The sequence below is a fragment of the Oryctolagus cuniculus genome, chromosome 7 (genome assembly GCF_051225735.1).
Source record: "Oryctolagus cuniculus isolate XC-2025 breed Fujian yellow rabbit chromosome 7, ASM5122573v1, whole genome shotgun sequence".
Taxonomy (NCBI): domain Eukaryota; kingdom Metazoa; phylum Chordata; class Mammalia; order Lagomorpha; family Leporidae; genus Oryctolagus; species Oryctolagus cuniculus.
In genome coordinates this window covers 47,081,440-47,098,046 of record NC_142873.1, presented here as the reverse complement: position 1 = coordinate 47,098,046, position 16,607 = coordinate 47,081,440, and the positions used below count along the sequence as shown (strand labels likewise).

Below are 16,607 nucleotides of genomic sequence, written 5' to 3'. Positions count from 1 at the left end.
TACTGCTTTCCCAGGCCATAGCAAGAGAGCTGGATTGGAAGTGGAGCAGCTGGGAATAGAACTGGTGCCCATATGGGATGCCAGCACTGCAGGAGACAGCTTTACCTGCTACGCCACAGCACCGGAGCCAGGGATGCACATTTGGACACAGTAGTTAACATATTGCATAGGATGCCTGCATCCCTTATTGGGGTGCCTCATTTGAGTCCTAGCTACTCCACTTCCAATCCAACTTCCTGATAATGCACACCACGGGAGGCAGAGTGACAGCCCAAGTATTTGGATCCTTGCCACCCTTGCAGAAGACCTGGATTGAATTCTGGGCTCCTGGCTTTGACTTGGCCTAGCCCTGGTTTTTGTGGGTATGTGGGGAATGAACCAGTGGATGGAAGATCTCTGTTTCTCTGATTTTTTTAATTTAAAAGTGAAAAGAGGCCTGCACCGTGGCTCATTAGGCTAATCCTCCGCCTGCGGTGCCGGCACCCCTGGTTCTAGTCCTGGTTGGGGTGCCGGATTCTGTCCCGGTTGCCCCTCTTCCAGGCCAGCTCTCTGCTGTGGCCTGGGAGTGCAGTGGAGGATGGCCCAAGTGCTTGGGCCCTGCACCCGCATGGGAGACCAGGAGGAAGCACCTAGCTCCTGGCTTCGGATCGATGCAGCGCGCCAATCGTAGCGGCCATTTAGGGGTGAACCAACGGCAAAAGGAAGACCTTTCTCTCTCTCTCTCTCTCTCACTGTCTAACTCTGCCTGTCAAAAACAAAATTTCAAAAAATTTAAAAAAAGCAAAAGTGAAAAGAAATTAAAGTTGAAATGCTTTTCGCTTTGAAAAAAATTTTTTTGAAAAATTGACAATTTTGCATATCTGCTTATATTAGTCCCTTTATTGTCACTTAAGCATCACACTATCCACCCTACCAACTAAAAACCTAAGGCCAAAGGAGAGTAAGGTAAAAATACACAACAAATGAAAAACAGAGCCTGTTTGAACCAAGGGTTAAGTGTGCCAAATGCCATTTTTTTTTCCTGCAAAGGAGAGCGGTTCAGGCTGGGCTTGAGGGACGGTGAAGCAGGGAGGAGATCTGGTGGTTCCCTGGGTTCCACTGTGTGTCCTCTCCTGCACAGTATTGAAATGAAAGGTGCCTTTTGATGCTATACATTTTATACTCACATACATGAAATAAAAAGAAATTGGTAACTTGACATAGGGGTTAAATGAACACATTAGTTTAGTCTATGAAGCAGAGTCTCCTAGCCATTAAAAGCCAATTTTGAGAAATATTTAATATGATAGAAATTAAAATGAAATGTTAAAGGGGAAAAAGCATATATATGTAAAACTTTATATAATGGTATATGTTAAAAATATGCATTAAAATGATAAGAGATACATAAACATTTTAATTGAGGCAATGTCCAGGTGGTAGGATTACTAATGCTTATTTTCTTCATTATATTCTTTAATTTTTCTCTCTGAAAAATGCATGAAGGCCTGAATTTGTTTTTTAAAAAGATTATTGTAGATTCACATGCAGTCACAAGAGATAGTAGAAATCTGCTGCACCCCTCACTGAGTTCCCCCGGGGGTGACAGCTTGCAACACCGCAGCACACTATCACGGCCGGGTGTTGGCCTTGTTAGGAGACGACACGGGACATCTGCATCACTGTCGCCCATTAGAGCCACACTCACTCCTTCCTGCCTCATCTTCTTGTCTTGTTTCAGTATGGTTTTATTAACCGTTATTACATCAGAATTAATGTATAGACCCCAAGGGACCGTCTTAGGAAATTCTAAAACATATATAATTGAATTTTAACAATTAGGCAGAGTTTATTATTACATAGCCTTTAAAGTCAAGAATACTACTGAGATTTAGAAAATCTAATTTGTTTTGGTTTATGAGGCAAACCCATGACTAGTGGAAGTGTTTCTTGTTTCATATTGTCTAAAACCTTATCTTAGTTGATTGTTAATTGGTTATTCTGTTTCGGTTGTATAATAAAATAGATCACTAATTTGAATACAATAATGTGGTTATAAATGTAGATAGATTGTGACAATAACTTAAAATATACTGAGGATCGAGTACAGTTCTATCAAGAACTAGAAATAAACTTCTGTGCATAGTGCCTCTTAAAGAACCATGAAAATATTACATAATCGTGTGAATGTCAATACCGCTGGCAAACACTGTTGTTTCTAAATAACTGACACTAATGGAATTTCAATCAAAATGCAAGTTCTGTGGCTTTCAATCAATATAGAACTATCATTGTTTTAAAGAGATTCTGAATTCTTTTTTTAAAAGATTTATTTATTTATTTGAAAGTCAGAGTTACACAGAGAGAGGAAAGGCAGAGAGAGAGAGAGAGAGAGAGAGAGAGAGGTCTAGTTCACTTGCCAATTGGCCGCAATGACCAGAGCTGTGCCGATCTGAAGCCAGGAGCCAAGAGCTTCTTCCAGGTCTCCCACACAGGTGCAGGGGCCCAAGATCTTGAGCCATCTTCCACTGCTTTCCCAGGCCATAGCAGAGAGCTGGATTGGAAGTGGAGCAGCCATAAGGGATGCCGGCGCTTCAGGCCAGGGTGTTAACCCGCTGTGCCACAGTGCTGGCCCAGAGATTCTGAATTCTTAAGTACTTGTAATATAACTGATTTTACGCTGTGATACTAGTACAAAACACATAAAGTCTAATGCACAGGTCACGATGCATTATGACAATAGACTACGAAGGAAATGCTGAGTTTTCCAGGGAAGTATAGTTTGGTCGCTGCTGACTCCATGAAACTCTGCATCCTCCAGTGTGAGCTGTGTTGTAGGCTTCAACGGTCTCACACATCATGCCTAAGGCATGGAACTGGACTGTGGCCCATCCATCACAGCCATTGCAGGATGCTTGAGGGCATTGGAGTCTGTGCCCCACATCACCCCACTGCCCCAGGGCTGTGGGCATACCTGAGTGGCAGACTCAGTGGCCATGTTTCTTCACAATGGCATCACCATTGAGGGCTCTGCCTGGCAAGACTTGAGCGACAGCACCTCCAAAACACTGGACAGTTCTGCGAGGATACCCTCGTGTTTTCTGTGAGGACTCATAGGTAGGCATATGCTCCTTTTTTAAAATTTTTTTTTATTTTTATTTTTTGTATTTTTTGACAGGCAGAGTGGATAGTGAGAGAGAGACAGAGAGAAAGGTCTTCCTTTGCCATTGGTTCTCCCTCCAATGGCCGCTGCGGCTGGCATGCTGCGGCCGGCTCACGCACTGATTTGATGGCAGGAGCTAGGTGCTTCTCCTGGTCTCCCAAGGGGTGCAGGGCCCAAGCACTTGGGCCATCCTCCACTGCCTGCCCGGGCCACAGCAGAGAGCTGGCCTGGAAGAGGGGCAACTGGGACAGAAGCCGGCGCCCCGACCAGGACTAGAACCCGGTGTGCCGGCGCCGCAAGGCGGAGGATTAGCCTAGTGAAGCATATGCTCCTTTTCAAGCAGTAGGAAGACTCTTCCTTTGAACCAATCCTGACAAATTCTACAGTTTTCCACAGTGATATGGCTTCTCATTGGCAATTGCTACAATGTTCTGCAGACAACGCGCTATGTTCCTCATACCTCTGTTCGGCCTTCCAGAGAGGTGCCCTGGCCCTGCCACCCCATCTCCTTGCACCACTGCCGCCGTGGCCTCCACCTGGCAATCCCTAATCTCCGTTTCTCTTATTTTGTCATTCAAGGACTGTTATGTAAACAACCACAGAATAGGTAACCTTGTGTGGCTGGCTGTTTTCACTTAGCGCAAGCCTGGAGATTGTCACATGTCCCCATGGTTGGAGATTGTTGTTGTGTGTCCCTGTGGTTGGAGATTGTTGTCGCGTGTCCCCGTGGTTGGATTGTTGTCGCGTGTCCCCATGGTTGGAGATTGTTGTTGTGTGTCCCTGTGGTTGGAGATTGTTGTTGCGTGTCCCTGTGGTTTGTGCCTTTTTGTTGCTGAGCAGCATTCTACAATAATGGATGTCACAGATTTTTACCAAAATATTTAATTATTTGAAAGGCACGATGACAGAGACAGAAAGAAAGAGATCTTCCACCTGCTAGTTCATTCCCCAAATGGGCAGGAAGGTCGGGACTGGGTCAGACTGAAACCAGGAGCCAGGAACAACATCCAGGGCTCCCTCATGGCTGGAAGGGGGCCAAGTACTTGGGCCATCTTCTTCTGCTTTCCCAAGCATGTTAGTGGGGAGGTGGATCAGGAGCAGGGCAACCTGGACTCAAACCAGTGCTCACATGGGATCTGGCATCAGAAGCAGCGGCTTAACCCACTGAGCACAGCACCTGCCCTATTGAAGGGCACTTGGGGCCAGCGCCGTGGATCAATAGGCTAATCCTCCACCTGCGGCGCTGGCACACCAGGTTCTAGTCCTGGTTGGGGCACTGGATTCTGTACCGGTTGCCCCTCATCCAGTCCAGCTCTCTGCTGTGGCCCGGGAGTGCAGTGGAGGATGGCCCAAGTCCTTGGGTCCTGCACCCCATGGGAGACCAGGAGAAGCACCTGGCTCCTGGCTTAAGATCAGCACGGTGCGCCGGCCGCGGTGTGCCGGCCGCAGCAGCCATTGGAGGGTGAACCAATGGTAAAGGAAGACCTTTCTCTCTCTGTCTCTCTCACCTGCCTGTCTTCCAAAGTTAGGTATATCATTTTATATTTTCACCAGCAATGTGTGACCAATCCAGTTTCTCCATATCCTGTGTAGCACACAGTCTTGTCACAGATTTTTGTTTTAGCCATTCTGATCCGTGTGTCACCGTGGTGTCTCGCTGTGGTTTTAATTTACATCTCCTAGAAGGCTGGTGCTATTGAACATATTTTTGTGTGCTTATTTGCCATCTATGTGACTTCTTTGTGTTTTTTTTTTTTTTTAAGATTTATTTTATTTATTTGAAAGGCAGAGTTACAGAGGGAGAGACAGAGAGAGAGAAATCACTCCCCAAATGACCACAATGGCCAGGGCTGGGCCAGATCGAAGCCAGGAGCCAGGACCTTCTTCTGGATCCCCCATGTGGGTGCAGGGGCCCAAAAACTTGGGCCATCTTCTACTGCTTTCCCAGGTCATTAACAGGGAGCTGGTTTGGAAGTGGAGCAGCTGGGACTCAAACCTGTGTCCATATGGGATACCGGTGTTGCAGGTGGCGACTTTACCCGCTACAATACAGTGCTGGCCCCCATCTATGCATCTTCTTCTGTGAAATACCTCTTCATGGTATAACAAGACAATAAGGAATAGAATGTGTATTTGTGCGAAATATTACTCAGTAGTAATTGGTAATTGCCCTCTCTTCTTCTCTCTCCTTCCCTCCCTCTCTCCCCTCCCTCCCTTCTTCCCTCCTCTCCTCCTCCCTCTCTCTCCCCATTCTCTTTTTGTACTGTCTTTGGTTTTGGTACCAGAGTTAGAGTAGCTTCACAAAATGAACTGGGACGTGTTCCCACCTCTTCTATTTTCTGGATGAGATTATGTAGAATTGGTGTTAAATCTTGAAACATTGGTAAAATTCTTCAGTGGAGCCATCTGGGGCATGGAGGTTTGTTTTCTGAGAGTTTTAAAATTATGAATTTAATTTCCTTAATACTTACAAGACTATTCAGGTTACCCATTTCATAATAGGGGAGTTGTAGTAGTTTGTGTTTTTCTAGAAATTAGGCCATTTAATGTAAAGTATCAAATTTATGTTCATAGAATTGTTCATAGTATTACCTTATCTTTCTGATATTTACAGGGTCGGTGAAAAAACATCCCGTTCCATTGCAGATATTGGTAGAATGTGTGTGTCTCTTATTTTTTGGCCAGTCTTGTAAAGCCTTGTTTATCTTTTCCATTGATTCTTCTCTGTTGGTTTTCTCTGTTAAACAGTACTAATTTCTTCTCATCATTACATTCTTCTACTTGCTTTGGGTTTACTTTTTTTGTTGTTGTTGTTCTAAACCCTTGTAGTGAGGACCTAAATTATTGACTTGCAATTTTCCTCTTTTTTAAGAATTTATTTATTTATTTGAAAGTATGACAAGGAAGGAGGTGGAGGGAGAAAGAAAGGGAGATGGAAAGAGATAGAGACAGAGACAGACAAGCCAGCTTCCATCTGCTGGTTCACTCCCTAAATGCCTGCAACAGCCAGGGCTGGGCCAGGCTGAAACCGGCAGCTCCGTCTGGGTCTCCCACAGGGGCGGCAAGGGCTCAGTTATTGGGCAGTCATCTGCTGCCTCCTAGGTGCATTTGCAGGAAGCTGAATCAGAGCGGAGGAGCTGGACTCAGACTGGTGCTCCTGTATGAGACACTGATATCTCAAGCAACGGTTTAACCCCCTGCACCAGTGCCCACCTCTGTCTTCCTCTGTGGGCATTTAGTGCTATGAATTCCTCACAGAGAACCGCTTTTACTGTGTACTACAACATTCGATGTTGTGTATTTTCATTCCATGCAATTATTTTTTAAATATTTGCTTATTTGTTTGAAAGGCAGAGTTAGAGAGAGAGGAGAGAGATCTTCCATCTGCAGTTCACTCCCTAAATGACTGCAATGACCAGGGCTGGGCCAGGAGCTTCTTCCAGGTCTCACATGTGCGTGCAGGGGCCCAAGCACCTGAGGCATCTTCTGCTGCTTCCCCAGGAGCATTAGCAGGGAGCTGGATCAGAAGCAGAGCAGCTGGGACTCAAACTGGCGCCTATATGGGACGGAGGTGCTGCAGACAGTGGCTTAACCTTATGCGCCACAGAGCCAAGCCCCTCCATTCAATTATTTTAAAAATTTCCTTGAGAAGTCTTCTTTGACCCAAAGATTATTTAAAAGTGTGTTGTGGGGCCGGCACTGTGGCATAGTGGGTAAAGCCTCTGCCTGCAGTGCTGCCATCCCATATGGGCGCTGGTTCAAGTCCCAACTGCTCCACTTCCGATCCAGCTCTCTGCTATGGCCTGGGAAAGCAGTAGAAGATGGCCCAAGCCCTTGGGCCCCCACACCCATGCAGGAAACCCGGAAGAAGATCCTGGCTCCCGACTTCGGACCGGCACAGCTCCGGCCGTTGCAGTCAACTGGGGAGTGAATCAGCAGATGAAAGATCTCTCTCTCTCCCCCCTTCTCTATGTAACTTTGACTTTGAAATAAATAAATATTTTTTTTAAAAGTGTGCTGTATTTACAGTATTTGCAGATTTTCCTGTTACTTTTCTGCTGTTGGTTTCTAGTTTGATTCCACTGGATCAGATAATATACTGTTTATGATTTCAATTCTTTTAAATTTATTGAGGTTCGTTTCATGGCCCAGTTTGTGCTCTTAGTTTGTGCTTCACAGGCACATGAAAAGATGTATTTTCTGCTGGTTTTGGGTGGAGTGTTCTATAAATGTTGTTTAGATCCTGTCGGTGGTGGTGATGTTGAATTCTTATATATTCTTGCTGATTTTTTTTTTTTTTTTTTTTTTTTTTTTTGTCTAGTTCTGTCAGTTCCTAAGAGATGAGAGCTGAAGTCCCAGCTATAATTGTGGGTTTGTGCTCTGGTCCGTTCAGTTCTCTCCAGTTTTGTGTCACATTTTCCAGCTTTGTGGTTTGCCCCATATCCATTTGCAATTGCTATTTTTGTGTGTGTGAAGTGACCCTTTATCGTTACATAATGTCCCTCTCTGTCACTGGTAGTCATTGTTCTAAAGTTACCTGAGAATAATTCAGCCACTTTGATGTTCACATGATATGTCTTTAACTATCCTTTCAAAGTGCCTAGGTCTTTATCTTTGAAAGGTGTTTCTTGTTGATAGCATATGAGGTTATCAGATCATTTATTTAGCATGCACAACATACTGTTTTGGTCATTGTGGAATGTCTAAATCTAATCAACATATACACTGCCTCACATAGTTATCATTTTTGTGGTGAGAATGGGTCATTTTTTAAGAATCTATTTTCCCAATCTCTTTTTTAATTGGTATGTTTAGACGCCTTACATTTAATGTAATTACTGGTGTGTAAATCACCATTTGCTTTTTGTATTTTGTGTGTCCTATTTGTTAATTCTCTGTTTTTCTGCTGGTTTCCTATGAGTCACTTGAAGACTTTTTGGGATTCCATTTTGATTCATGCAAAGTGTTTGGGTGTTATCCCTGTCTATGGCCTTTTTAGTGGTATTACACTATATATACACATAACTTAGCATAGTCTACTGGTAGTTATTTTACCACATTTGAGTGAAGAAATCTTTTCTTCCTTCACATCTCATCACTCTCATGTTCATGATATTAATTTAAAATTTCCTCTGCATACACTGATGAGACCACATCAGTGTTATAATTTTTTAAAATTTATTTATTTATTTTAAAGGCAGAATTAGAGAGAGGCAGAAGCAGAGAGAGAGAGAGAGAGAGAGAGAAGTCTTTCATCCGCTGGTTCATTTCCCAAATGGCCATAATGGCTGGAGCTATACTGATCTGAAGGCAGGAGCCAGGAGCTTCCTCCTGGTCTCCCACGTGGATGCAGGGGCCCAAGGACTTGGGCCATCTTCTACTGCTTTCCTAGGCCATAGCAGAGAGCTGGATTGGAAGTGGAGCAGCTGGGACTCGAACTAGCACCCATATGGGATGCCGGTGCTGCATGGCATGGGTTTACCCATTATGCCACAGTGCTAGCCCCAGTGTTATAATTTTAGCTTCACTCATCAAACATAATTTAGAAAACCTAACAGGGGAAGGAAACTCTATTGATTTTACCCATATTTTTTTCTGTCCATGTCTCTTTTTGTTTTGATGTTTCTGGCTTCATTTTTTATTTCCTTTCTGTTTAGATAAACTTAAAAAAAAAAAAGATGTATTTATTTGAAAGCCAGAGTTAGAGAAAGAAACATACAGAGATCTTCCATCTGCTGGGTCATTTCCCAGATGGCCACAATGGCCAGGGCTGGGCCAGGCGAAAGCCAGGAGCCAGGAGCTTCTTCCAGGTCTCCCACATGGGTGCAGGGGCCCAGGGGCTTGGGCCATTCTTTGCTGCTTTCCCAGGCACATTAGCATGGGATGCTGGTGCTGTAGGCTGGGGCTTTAACCCACCGCACCACAGCACTAGTGCCCCCAGGCACCCTAATATGGGATGTGGACATCCAAAGCAATGACTTAACCCACTGCACCAAATACGTGCCCTGTGTTTCATCTCTTCTTTTGGATTTATTTACTTACCTGAAAGGCAGAGTTACAGAGAGGGAGAGGGCGAGATGGATGCAGAGACATTCTGTCGGCTCTTCACTCTCCAGATTACTAGAATGGGGTTGGGGAGTGGAGCTGAGCCATGCTGAAGCCACGAGCCAGGGAACACTTGGGCCATCTTCTGCTGCTTTCCCAGATGCATCAGCAGTGAGCTGGATTGGAAGAGGAGCAGCTGGGACTTGAGCCATTACCCATATGGGATGCCAGCATTACAGTTGGTGGCTTAACTTGCTATGCCAGCACCCACCCCCCACCCCCACACCATACCTATTCAACTCATAACTTGCCCTTCCTCATTTCTCTCTGGGATTCTGATAACAAGAGTAGATAGGGTTATCTCTCATGGCCCCAACCCAGCCTACTTCTCTGTGTTCTTACACTCAGGACACCTGGCTTGTAAAATAAATTGGACTGGATGATCTTCACTGGTGGCAACCCCTTTGTTCTGACTAAGGGTGCTCTGGCTCTCCCTAGCTGCCTGCAGGTGCAGGAGATGGTGTTTCAGTCCAAGTGCACACCTGCATTCTGGGGAAAAGAACTGGCAGCCACTCTGTTTGAAAACCAATTCCTCCTCTCTGTTTTGTAATGCTCTGTTGACCTGGATGTCACGGAACACTCACTGCACATTCACAGACGTTCACTGTGCTCAGGGCTGTGGCAGACGCCAGCCCTCGGGGAGTTAGCAGTTAGAAGGGGCAATTCCTCCTGAGACACAGGGGCCTCGTGATCCTGAGGAAGGCGTTCCCGTAGCAGGCAGGGGAGCATCGTGCAGGATGTGGCATTTGAACGTGAACGTGGAGAGACCTACAGATTTCTCTGGTGAAAACTGGAAGGAAAGATACGGAAGAGAAAGGAAATGAGGGGAGTGATGGCACTGAGGTGGGAAGGAATGCAGCTATTGGGCAGGGACACTGTGGGAGAAGCAGGCTGACCCAGCCCAAGGAGAGCCGTGTATGTCACACGAAGGATCTGGCTTTCATTTGCTGTTGTAAAACCAGCTGCTTGGCCACAATTGGGAAGGCTTTAGGGCCACAGTGACAGAGTCTTCTGTCTGTCTTACATTTGAACTCGGTCCAGGAAGCAGGAAGAGGCTAATGATGTTTGAGTGCCTCCCTCTTACCGGCGAGAGAGCCCCCTGAATAGGTTTTCAGTTAATCTTCAGCCAAGATGGCTGTATCCCGTTTCACAGATGAGAACACCTAGAGTTGTTTATGTGACTAAAGACTGGAATCTTCTCCCCCAAGTAGGAAGGCTGTCTTCTCCAGCTATTCGGGAGGTTCCTAGGGTTCCTTAAAAACCTGCTAGGGTAAGATGACATTTATGCTACTGGGCCTTCGGCGAGACTGACCAGGGCCGCCTCAAGGTCACTTTCATCTGAGGATAGCCCAACACCCACCCACCTTTCCTGCCCTCTCCCCTCGCACTGTCGCAGTGCGGAAGCCCCTGGCTCCCCTGCGTGGGCCTCATCACCGTGGCCGGGTGACTGGTCCTCCGTGCACAGAACAGGCTATTGGCGGAGGCGGAGCCCCTCTGCTTTGCAGGCCCTCTCGCTGTGTCTCAACGCTGTCGTCTTCCCAAATCTCCAGCCCCTTACCCTTCCCTCTCACTACATGCTTTTCCCTTCAAGTTTTTAGTGTTCCCCACAAACTGGTGTTGTTTTTTTTTTTTTAAACCTTCTTTGAGTTGTGATACAAAACCTGCTTCATTCTTGGAAATTGCACTGCGCTCCAGACGAACGCAGGCTCTCTGACCTGCTCCCATTTGGATAATTTCTGCGTGCCTCACAGAAATGGGGATTTAGGTTCCAGTACCTGCCTGCAGGTGTGCCCAGTCTTGGAAAGTGCATCTAGCGCTTCCTGGCTGGTGGCTGGAAGCAGGTGTTCCAGAGAGGACGGCTCCACACTCCACACCTGGGGTGAGGGCAGCCAGTGCCCTGTGCTCCCTGTAATCTGAGAACCAGGGCTGCGTGGAGCCCTGAGCTGCAGCCACCGCCGCCGGGCCCTGGGGAGAGAACGGTCAGGCGTTCCCAGAGACACCGGCGCCCAGGAGTGCCCTGATGCTGGACAAGCTGCTGGCACGTCTTTGCACCTCAGTTTTCCTTGTCTGTAGGGGGTGGTAATGAGGCCCACCCCACAGGGTGGCAACAGCTGTCTGGGTGCCAGTGCTTTGGCGCTGTGGTCTGTGGAGGGCGGGGGCTATCCTCGCTGTCATTGTCATTACTAGGGCGACGTGGATGTTCTCAGGCTGACTCTGCAGAGCGAACTGACAGGAGAGGAACTTGAGCACATAGCCCAGAAGGTACTGAGGTTGCGGATGGGGCGAGGTCTCCTCCGCGCTGCCTGCTCTCCTTTCCTGCTGGCGACCCCCGCCCCCCGTGCTGCCTGGGGCCACCTCCGCTGCTGCAAGCTTGGGGGCGTCTCCCCGTGACACGTCCAGCTGCCCTCCGCAGCTCGCGCTGCTTCATGGGAGGGGAGACAGGCGCCCACTAAAATGAAACTAACCTGCGGTGTCTCTTCATTTTCTCCATCTGGGGTTCTCGCGGTGGTGCGGCTTCTGTGGAGATGAATTCCTGGAGTGGAAAATCAGACTAACCATCTTTGGAGGAGCAGGACTTTTGTACCGGCTGAGGGGGGTGCGTCGCAGGCTCGCCCTGTGGTTTCTGAGCCACTTCTGTGTGTGTGTCTCTGGCAGGCGGGCAGGAAGACCTACGCCATGGTGTCCAGCCACGCGGCCGGTCGTTCTCTGGCCTCAGAACTGGTGGAGTCCAACGATGGGCATGAGGAGATCATTAAGGTAAGCGTGCCTCACCTCTACCTCTTCTCTCTCCTGCCTCTGTCCCTGCAGGTGCCGGAGAGGGAGCAGCTGACAGTGCCACAGGGCACTAGCGGTGTGACGGGAAGAACTAGCCCTGAGAGGGTAGGCCCTGCCTACCTCTTGCAGACCACAGTCTGCCTGTAGGGGCCTGGTGCACCCTGGCCCCGGCAGCGGAGGCGGGAGGAGGGGGGGCTGGGACGAGTCTTTCAGGTGCCTGCCCATGGTCCAGGCTCTGCTTCTAGAGGTTATGGAGACAGGTAGGAGGTCTGTTTATAGAACTTTTTTTAAAAAAATGAACACAGGGGCTGCCGCAGTGGGTCACTTGGTTAATCCTCTGCCTGCGGGGCTGGCATCACATGCGGGTGCTGGGTTCTAGTCCTGGTTGCTCCTCTTCCAGTCCAGCTCTCTGCTGTGGCCCGGGAAAGGCAGTGGAGGATGGCCCGAGTGCTTGGGCCCCTGCACCTGCATGGGAGACCAGGAGGAAGCACCTGGCTCCTGGCTTCGGATCGATGCAGCATTCTGGCTGTATCGGCCATTTGAGTGGTGAACCAATGGAAGGAAGACCTTTCTGTTTGTCTCTCTCTCTCTCACTGTCTAACTCTGTCGAATAAATTTAAAAAAAAAAAAAAAGAACGCAACTGGGGTAAGCGTTTGGCACAGTGGTTAAGATGCTGCTTGGAATCCCTTCATCCCATATGGGAGTTGCCTAAGACCGAGTCTTGGCTCTGCTTCTGATTCTGGCTTCCTGCTGATGCAGACCCTGGGAGGCAGTCGTGACAGCTCAAGTACTTGGGTCCTTGCTCCCCATGCGGGAGACCTGGATAGAGTTCCTGACTCCTGGCTGTGGCCTGGCCCAGCCCCAGCTTTGTGGTCGTTTGGTGAACCAGAGGCCAGAAGATCTCTGTCTGTTTCTGGCTCTCCGCCTTTCAAATAAAATACATTAAGAGGTTTTCATTATCTTATTTATTCACTTATTTATTTATGAGGCAGAGGGAGAGAGAAACTGAACTTCTGTTTGCTGGTTTACTCCCCAAGTGCTTGCAGTAGCCATGCCTGGGCCAGGCACTCGCACTGGGTCTTCCAAATGGGTGGCAGGAACCCAGTTACTTGAGCTATCATTACTGCTACCTCCTGGGATCTGAATTAGCAGGAAGGTGGATTCAGGAACAAAGGCCATGTGGGCATCTTTTTTTTTTTTTTTTAAGATTTATTTCTTTATTGAAAGTCAGAATTACAGAGAACGAGAGGTAGAGGCAGAGAGAGAAGTCCTCCATCTATTGTCTCACTCTCCAAACAGCCACAACAGCCAGGGCCAGGAGCTTCATCCAGGTCTCCCATATGGGTGCAAGGCCCCAGGCACTTGGACTATCTTCTGCTGCTTTCCTAGGTTCATTAGTAGGGAACCAGATTGGAAGTAGAGCAGCCGGGACTTGAACCCATGCCCACATGGGATGCCGGTGTTGCAGGTAGTAGCCCTATCCACTACACCTCAGTGCCAGCCCCAAGACATGGGCATCTTAACTGCCCAGCTGAACACCTGTACTTCATTTTTTTTTTAATTTTGATTTTCATTTTATTTGAAAGAAAAAGAAATCTTCCATCACTGGTGCATGCCCCAAATGCTTGCCACAGCCAGGTTTCTAACAGGGCAAAGCCAAGAGCCCAGAATTTAATCCAGGTCTGTCACCTGGGTGGAGGGACCTAAATACTTGAGCCATCATTTGCTGCCCCAAGGGTGCACATTAGCAGGAAGCTGGATTGGAAGTAGAAGAGCTGAGCTGCAAACCAGCCAGAGTGCAGGCATCCCAAACAGCCATTAATTGCTGTGCCAAATGTCTGCTCTTCATTTTTTTTTTAAATAAACAGCTTTTTGAGATATATTCACAGTTGACACAGTTAGCATATACAGTTCAGAGGTTGAATTGCAGAGTTGTGAAACCATCACCATTATTAATTCCAGACCATGTCAGTGACTCCTCCCAGCTCCTGGCTTCTGCCTTTCTTGACTTTCTGGAAGTTTCCTATAAACAGAATCATACAGCATATAACTCTTTGTGTCTGGTTTCTTTCACCTAGCATATTTCTAGAGTTCATCCACGTGGTAGTGTGTGCCAGCACTTACTCTTTTCTATATAACTGCATATACCAATTCAGGGAGCTGGATTGGAAGCGCAACAGTTGGGACTTGAACCAACGCCCATATGGGATGCTGGCGCTGAAGATGGCAGCTAACCTACTGCGCCATAGTGCTGGCCCCATATGGTAACTTTTTATTTAATCTTTTGAGAAACTGCCAGACTGTCTTCCAATGGAGCAGCTGCATTTTACATTTCAACCAGCAATGTATGAGGTTGAAATTCCTCCACATCCTGGCCAACACACTTGTTATCACCTGTCTTCTTGATTATAGCCATTCTAATGGGTGTGGAGTGGTATCTTGTTGTGGTTTAAATTTGTGTTTTATAATTTTCATAATCAAAAATAATGAGCATATTCTTACATGCTTATTGTCCATTTGTGTGTCTTCTTGGATTTACTAAAATCCTTTGCTCATTAAAAAAAATCCAGTTGTCTTTTAATTTCTGAGTTAGAAAGATTTTTTTAAGATTATTTATTTATTTATTTATTTACTTATTCGAGAGGTAGGGTTACAAAGAGAGGGAGAAACAGCTGGAGCTGAGCCGATCCGAAGCCAGGAGCTGGGAGCTTTTTCCTGGTCTCCCACATGGTGCAGGGGCTCCTACTGCTTTTCCAGGCCATAGCAGAAAGCTAGATCGGGGCCGGCGCCGCGGCTCACTAGGCTAATCCTCCGCCTAGCGGCGCCGGCACACCAGGTTCTAGTCCCGGTCGGGGTGCCGGATTCTGTCCCGGTTGCCCCTCTTCCAGGCCAGCCCTCTGCTGTGGCCAGGGAGTGCAGTGGAGGATGGCCCAGGTGCTTGGGCCCTGCACACCATGGGAGACCAGGAAAAGCACCTGGCTCCTGGCTCCTGCCATTGGAGCCACAGCGCGCCGGCCGCGGCGGCCATTGGAGGGTGAACCAACGGCAAAGGAAGACCTTTCTCTCTGTCTCTCTCTCTCACTGTCCATTCTGCCTGTCAAAAAAAAAAAAAAAAAAAAAAAAAAAGCTAGATCAGAAGAGGAGCAGCTGCAACAAACTGCTGCCCATATGGGGTGCTCATGCTGTAGGCGGAGGCTTAGCCTACTATGCCACAGCACCGGCCCCAAGATTTCTTAATATGTTCTGGATATAAGACACATTAGATATACTTTGCAAATATTTTATGAGGCTGGGCCAGGCCAAAGCCAAGAGTCTGGAACTCCATCCATCTGGGTTTCCCACGTGGGTGGCAGGGGCTCAAGTACTTGGGTCATCTTCCGCTGCTTTCCCAGGCACATAGGCAGGGAACTGGATCAGAAGTGGAGCAGCCAGGTCTCAAAAGCAGCTCTCCAAAATGGGATTTTGTACCATAGTGCTGGCCTCCAAAAGTTTTTTAATTCTAACAATGTTCAGTTTATTTTTTCTTTTATTGATTTTGTTTTAGTGTCATATCTAAGGCTTTGTCTAACCTAAGGTCACAAAGAGTTATTCCTGTATTTTCTTCATGGAGTTATAGTTTTAGCTCTTATGAATAGGTCTATAATCCAGTTTCAATTAAGTTTTGGGGATGGAATGAGAAGGGGTTCAGCTTTGTTCTTTGGCTTCTGGATACCCAGTAGTTCTAGCACATTTTTTGGAAAAGACAAGTCCCTCCTTCCCCCACCCCCACTATGTCCTTACGTGGTTACCACACTATTTTGATCCCCTTAGCTTTGAATTAGTTTGAAACTGGGAAATGGGAGTCTTTCAACTTTGTTCTTTTTCAAGCTTTTTTTGGCTATTCAGGGTTCCCTTCATTTTTCACATGAATTTTGGAATCAATTTTTTCAAAGAAGCCAGCTTGCATTTTGATAAGAATTATGTTGTATCTCATCAGTCAGTGTGGGGAATAGTGCCATCTCGACACTGAGTCTTCCAGTCTATTGAAGTGGGATGCTTTCTTTCTTTCTATTTTTTTTTTTTTTAAGATTTTTATGTATTTATTTGACAGGCAGAGTTAGACAGTGAGAGAGAGACAGAGAGAAAGGTCTTCCTTTTGCCGTTGGTTCACCCCCTAAATGGCCGCTTCGGCTGACGCTGTGCTGATCCAAAGCCAGGAGCCAGGCGCCTCCTCCTGGTCTCCCATATGGGTGCAGGGCCCAAGCACCTGGACCATCCTCCACTGCCCTCCCAGGCCACAGCAGAGAGCTGGACTGGAAGAGGAGCAACCAGGACAGAATCCAGCGCCCAAATGGAACGCTGGCGCCACAGGCGGAGGATTAACCTAGTGCACCATGGTGCCGGCCCCTTTTCTTTCTTTCTTTTTTTTTTTTAAGGATTTATTTTATTTATTTTTTGAAGATTTATTTATTTGAAAGGCAGAGTTTTAGAGAAGCAGAGGCAGAAAGAGTGAGAGAGAAAAAAGTCTTCCAACCACTGGTTCACTCCCCAAGTGGCCACAATGGGTAGAGCCAAAGCCAGGAGCCAGGAGCTTCTCCCATGTGG

The 16,607-nt window shown here is 47.2% G+C and overlaps 1 protein-coding gene across 2 annotated transcripts in view; it reads left to right on the top strand.

Annotated features, from left to right (window-relative positions):
- Positions 1-16,607, top strand: part of TUFT1 (tuftelin 1) — a 53,623-nt gene that overhangs the window by 13,274 nt on the left and 23,742 nt on the right. Inside the window, exons 2-3 of one of the 2 annotated variants that reach the window (XM_002715358.6) lie at positions 11,435-11,509; positions 11,903-12,004. In XM_002715358.6, the coding sequence (XP_002715404.1) occupies positions 11,435-11,509; positions 11,903-12,004 (177 nt within the window). The remainder of the gene's footprint in view (positions 1-11,434; positions 11,510-11,902; positions 12,005-16,607) is intronic. The other variant, XM_008264449.5, reaches the window with a different exon arrangement.